Here is a 6,567-nt window from a genome sequence, read left to right as displayed (position 1 = left end):
ACATACATATCAAAATTTTTTATGTTTAAAAAAAATTATTTTGTTGAATAAAACATTTGATATGTGTATCTATAGATAATATAATCTATAGATAATACATTCAATCATTTTTATAATATATTTGCATTGTTGAATACTTTCATTATATTTTTTGATTATTAATTTTTACAAACATTTTTATTTTTATATCTTTTAAGTTAAAAATTTAATAAAATAAAGACATATTTTTTATAAATATCAGAATTCTTTATTTTTTTTTTAAATATAAGTATATATATATATATATATATATTATTAAATTAAAATCATTTTCAACATTAACAGCATTAATTATATATGTATATAAATGCTGTTATATTATGCCATTTTTAAAAATTTTCATTAAATAATTTTTTCCTAATTTGTTTCCATGCACTTAATGTATATTAAATATTTACAATTAAATACGATACATAAAATGTAAATAAACATTTTTCATGATTATATAAATAATGATTTACAATGTTATAAGATCTTATCTTAAATTATGATACTATTATTCTGTTTTAAAATAATTTTTTAACATTTTAGTTTAATGTTTCAAAATTAAACATTATTTGATAATGTCTTTTTTACAATTTTTAAAAACAGATGTTACAATAAAAAACATGAATTCTTTTTTTTTTTTTATTAAAAAAACAATCATTTAACTCTATTTTTCTATGAAAAATTTTATTAATATATTTATGTGTTAATGTATTAAATAAAAATTTTATTTAATATTTATGTGGAAATATTTTTTTAGCGTGAATATTCAACTGGAAATTATAACAAATAATATTTATTTATATATTTTGTGAATAGTATAAAATATTTATACTTATTTATAATGTGAATGATGATGCTCCAGTTGAACATTTAGACATTTTTATTCAATAGTATTTAAATACTTAAATAATAATATAGCTGTTATAAAATAATAAGTTGCAAGCCAGTCTTAATAATGCATATTTTTATGAGATTAAAGCCAATTTTACTGTACAATGAAAGGATTAACTGCTATTATTTATGATTTATACAAAAAATAATCTTATTAGGCTTATGCATGCGCATATTCAAAAGATTTTAAAATATTTCAAAATTATTTTAATTAAATTTCATTAGATTTAACTAATGTTCATTTTGAATGAATTATTCTTTTGGAAAATATTAATAGAATTAAATAAAATAATAAAGGAAAAAGATATGTATTATAATATTCCAAATATAAAATGATTGTATTATTTTAGGCTAATCTCTATTTTCATTTTTATTTTGATTTTAATTTTGCAATAAATAATATATTACTTTCGTATCAAATAAATGTTTTTCTTTATGAAGTTTCCAATATTTTAGTTAATTGCTATATTATATACCTACTGCAAGCAGCAGCTTTTATCTCAGTATCAGCAAACAATAATTGTCGTTTGTTCACCACTATGAGGTGAAAATAATTTTATATTTTCTGCATTCCAATGTAACAATGCACTTTGACATACAACACTCCATACATAAGGAATAAAAAATTCTTCTGGTTGTTCCTCTTCTACATATTTAAATTTTAGTTCTGGAAATTTCTGTAAAATATATAGATAAAATAAATAACATAATTAAGTAAAATTAATAAATAAATCATGATTAATTAATTTTACAATTTGTTTTATGAACAAAATATATTTCAATTTTTATTTTCATTTAAATTATCGTATTATAATTATATCAATTATATTATAATTATAATTATAATTATAATTTATTTTATGAAAATATATTTAAATTATTTTTTTTTTCATTATTATAAAAAAAATAAATTTGTAAATTTTTGTATTTTAATTAAAAATTTAATTAATCTTTTTATATGATTAATATCCTTTTTTTTATAGCTTTTTCAAATTTTATAAAAAATATATATATATATATATATATATATATATATATATATATATATATATATATATACATATATATCGATTTATGCATGCATTTTAAATAATTAAATATATACTATAATATGTATATATTAACATATTCTATGCAAAATCTATCAATTGAATAAAATTTCAATAATATCATAAAAAAAAATTTAATTTAATCCATCATTTAATATATATTTCAAATATCTGTGAATACATTGATTAAAGTAGTATCAATCTATTGCTGCTCAACATTTTAATATGTTATAGATCAAAACTTTTGTGATAATTATTTTAGCTTTGCGTGGAATGTATTAAAGAACACAATTCAATTAACTGAAAATTATACTAAGAGTAGATTAAACATACCCTTAAACGGTCACGTGGCCATTCACTAGTACCTTGCTGAATTGTAGTTAAAACTTGACTTACACCAAGTTGTGATTGATCCTTTTGCTCCAATTTATAAGAAAAGAAATTTATGACCTGATTAATATAATACATTCATTTAATTTTTTTCGTGAAATATAATATAAAATAATAATTTAAAAATGTATGTATAATTTAAAAGCCAGTAATATTAAATATTCTATATTAACACTCACAGAATCTATGTTTTGCACAATATCTTGAAATGCTGAATGCATTCTAAATGGTTGAAAAATATCTTTTTTGTATAAAAGAGTATATATTAAATTTGGATTATGTGCAAGTCTATGAGTTAAACAACTATTTATAATCTCTAATACCATTCGTAGAACTTCTTCAAGTATTGTTAAGTCTTGAATCTGAAATCCATGTTTAACATACATATTATTTATTAATTATTTGCAATGAAATATAAATTATTATAGAAGATTACCAAGTCTGTGTTTGCTGTTGTTCCATTAATTGTAATAGTAGTATTATCGGAAGAAACAGAAGGCTGTGTACGTATTTTTGTTTCCAATCTAGCATGTTTCTTTGCAAGAGTTTCAAACAAACTTAATAATCTTTGACTAACATAAGGATGTAAAGATGTAAATTGTGCTGACATATTTGCCAAAGCTGCTAAACAATTTGTATGAAGATATTTATCCTAAAAAATTAAAAAAATATTTTATTATATAATTATATATTAATTTTCTATCATATTTATATTTGTTTTTATATATGTTTACCCTCATTTTAAACATATTATATTGTATGGTTCTTATGACAACAAGTATTAATAGACCTCCTAATGATATTTCACTTATTGATCTTTCTGTATACCAATTTACACCTTTAAGCATCTGAAAATAAATAATCGTAATAATGATATTAATTAGTTCAAATTTTATATATATATATATATATATATATATAATTTTTTAAATAGAATTAAAATTGATTATTTTAAAATAATACTTACTATTTCGTGTATTCTTTTATTAAATGTTTCATCTTCACTTAAAATTAAGAGAATAATGAGAGACATATAAATATGATGGGATGTATTATTTGGAGCATGATATAATATTTGAAGTATTGGTGTTACCTATGTAAAAACATCAATTATAAATTTTATGATATGTTTAAATTTATAATATTTTTAAATAATTAATAATTAATAAATCAATATTTTAAATTTGTTTAAATTTATACTCACTAATAGTTGTATATCTGATCTTCTCATGATATCTTGTTTTACACTTGAATTCCTATGTAGCAACATGTATAATAATAATGTAACCTCATCCGTGTTTGGTATTTTACATATAGTATTATATAATTTATTTATATTAAATCTAAACGCACTTTTTCCTTGCATTGTGGAATAATCTTCTAAAATCATATATATATATATATATATATATATATATACACACGCGCGCGCACACACACATATGTATTAGTTTATTCATATTTTATTTTTTAAAATTATTATTTTAAAATTAATTTATTTAATTAAATATTTTAAAATAAATTTAGAGAAATTAATACTAGCCTTGCATATCTACAAATGTAAAAAGTGCATTCCTATAAGGATTTTGGGTTGCAGTACAATGATTTGTTAATACCAATAAAAGTAATAGTGATTGACTAGCAAGAGGTGTTTCTGTATCACGTTTTCGTTCTTCCTCTTCAGAAGTACCATTACTTGTAACTTGGACATTTTTTAAACTACTACCCATACCCATTGTAATTACATTCCATAATCCAGCTAAAATGTTTCAATAATAAATTATTTTTTCTTTAAACAAAATAATATTTAATATAAAATTTAACAATTATTTAACAATATATTATTTAACAATATATTACTAATTTAACAACAATTTAATAATATATTATTTTATAAAAAAATATAATACAATAATATATAATGTATATTATTATTAAACATACCAGCTATACTAAAAACAATACTTCCTCCTGGTTGCTGTGTAAGTAAACCAGGAGGAGCATGTTCTTGCTGCACAAAATTGTGTAATAAAGTACAGACCATTGCTGGAGCATGTTCACTAGAATGTGAATGCATTGCTATTCTGTATATACAGCTATATTCAGCTGCAGTTTGAGAAAACAGTTGTACAGAAAGTAGTACTAATAAACAATTTATTGCTTCTAGATGTACAACATATGTGAATTCACTGTCAAAATAAATTTTTTTTATATAAAATATGATTTTATTTAAAGAAATATTAATTTAGTATAATTTAATATAAGAAGTTAAAAGATCTTATATATTAATTTAGACTTTCCATCTATTAAATAATATTTTCTTAGTTTATAATAAATTTTTCAAATAAAATTCTAAAATATTGTTGAAATAATAAAATGATTATATATATATATATATATATATATATATATATATATATAATATACATACAGTATATATAGTATACATATATAATAGAGTTATTATAATATTATTATTGTAATTTACTTACCATAGTGGTACGTCTGTTATAATATCAACTAATGCTTCAAAAAGATCTTTTAATCTATACGATGCATTTGATTGTGTTGGCACTGGTAGTTGTGGTGCTTCTATATGCTTTATCATTTCTTCTTCACCAACTGTTTCAATCAAATATTTTAATATACATCTGACTGCAAACAATGCATTATATGTTTGCCATGCTGATATGATTCTACAAATTATAATTAATTATAATATAAATGATATAATATATATCCAATTTTAAAATATAATATTAAAAATATCATACTTTTGATTTTGCATTGGTGCAAGTAAATTGCTAGCACGCATAAGAGCAACTTGTATCAAACTACCAAAATTACCAGTACTTATATTATTTGCAAGTAATTGTTGACATGAAGAATCCAATCTAGAATCCAACTCTATTTGATCATTTCTTGTAACAGGTGGTCTCATGTTATAGGATAAAAATGTGTTCCAAAATGGATCATTTGGAAGAATACTTTTTTTTCCACAAAATTTCTCTAAATAAATATTTTTAGATAGATCATCATATCGACTTGGTGTTGTACCCATTGCCTTGTCTTAAACTTCTAAAAGTAAAATATATATTGCATTTTTTTCATAATTAAAAATTTTAATAAAAAATGATGTTTATTTGTAAAATATTTTTTTTATTTTTATTTCATACGAAAAACAATGCCTATTTATTTTTGATAATTTCATATTATAGATTAAATCTATTATATTTTTTAATAAATTGTACATAACTGTAATAAAAATATAATTTATAAATTACACCATATCACATTCATAAAAGAAAACAAATAAAAAACATTTCAATCACATGAAAACATCATATAACATACTTTGACAATCCAGTGTCATAGAAATTTAATAATTCAATAATACTTTTTAAATATATATATATTATGCAATTTCCTTTCATACACTATCTCTTTTATGCTCCTACGTGTTTTTCGTGTCAAAATTATCATTAAACTTTTCGTACAATACGTTTGTAGGCAATATCAATGTAATGAGAAACAGGAAGGAATATAACCTCTTCACATGTCAAATGAGCACTTTACAAATATATAGATAAATCAAAATGAGCGCCATCTTTGTTATTCATTAAATATACATATTTAATTAGTTAACAATAATTTGTAATTGCATTTAATTCTATTATAAAAGTATCATCAGAAAATAAAAACTAAAATATATATTGAATATAACACATGGAAACTGATTCCACATCATTAAAATGACGTATCAATACGTCACAATCTGGCTATGCTGATAATCGATTATTTGAATCTATTTCTTATTCAAATTTATACATATATTTTCGATTACATTACAATTATGATATGATTACATCAATTTATATTTTGAATACAAATTTAATATCTATACTAATAAATAAAATATTTATTACTATTTAGATCATGATTTATAGTTATTATAAATGAAATCAATATAAAATAATGACACCCTCAATAAAAAATAGATATATTTAATTGCAACATATTCAATTGAATAAAAAGTTGTAATTAATGTAATTTTAATAACAATATTATTATATATCATGTATATAAATACATTTTTTAAAATAAATATTTAAAACATATTTATGTTTTATCTACATTAAAAATCTTATTAAATAAATAATATAAATAATAAAAATTATAATAAAATTACTAAAATGAATCGTTATCATAA

At 19.7% G+C, this 6,567-nt stretch overlaps 1 protein-coding gene across 4 annotated transcripts; it reads right to left on the bottom strand.

Annotated features, from left to right (window-relative positions):
• Window positions 1–976: 976 nt before the first annotated feature.
• LOC724804 (dymeclin) lies at window positions 977–6,109 on the bottom strand. Of its 4 annotated transcripts, none has more exons than XM_026445090.1 (12): window positions 5,614–6,109; window positions 5,132–5,435; window positions 4,850–5,053; window positions 4,302–4,546; window positions 3,901–4,116; window positions 3,562–3,737; window positions 3,325–3,450; window positions 3,092–3,205; window positions 2,794–3,009; window positions 2,537–2,719; window positions 2,301–2,417; window positions 1,425–1,595 (listed from the first exon to the last, which is right to left on the bottom strand). In XM_026445090.1, exons 2-12 carry the CDS (start codon window positions 5,416–5,418, stop codon window positions 1,425–1,427), a joined length of 2,055 nt encoding a protein of 684 aa, XP_026300875.1. In that variant the 5' UTR covers window positions 5,419–5,435; window positions 5,614–6,109. The 4 variants fall into 4 exon arrangements, with proteins under 4 accessions (XP_026300873.1, XP_026300875.1, XP_026300874.1 ...); XM_026445089.1 differs by having other exon boundaries at window positions 5,712–6,105; XM_026445091.1 differs by having other exon boundaries at window positions 5,906–6,051.
• Between the last annotated feature and the right edge of the window lie 458 nt (window positions 6,110–6,567).

This window comes from Apis mellifera, linkage group LG14, assembly GCF_003254395.2.
Source record: "Apis mellifera strain DH4 linkage group LG14, Amel_HAv3.1, whole genome shotgun sequence".
NCBI classification, from domain to species: Eukaryota; Metazoa; Arthropoda; class Insecta; order Hymenoptera; family Apidae; genus Apis; species Apis mellifera.
This window is presented reverse-complemented; position numbering and strand designations above follow the sequence as displayed.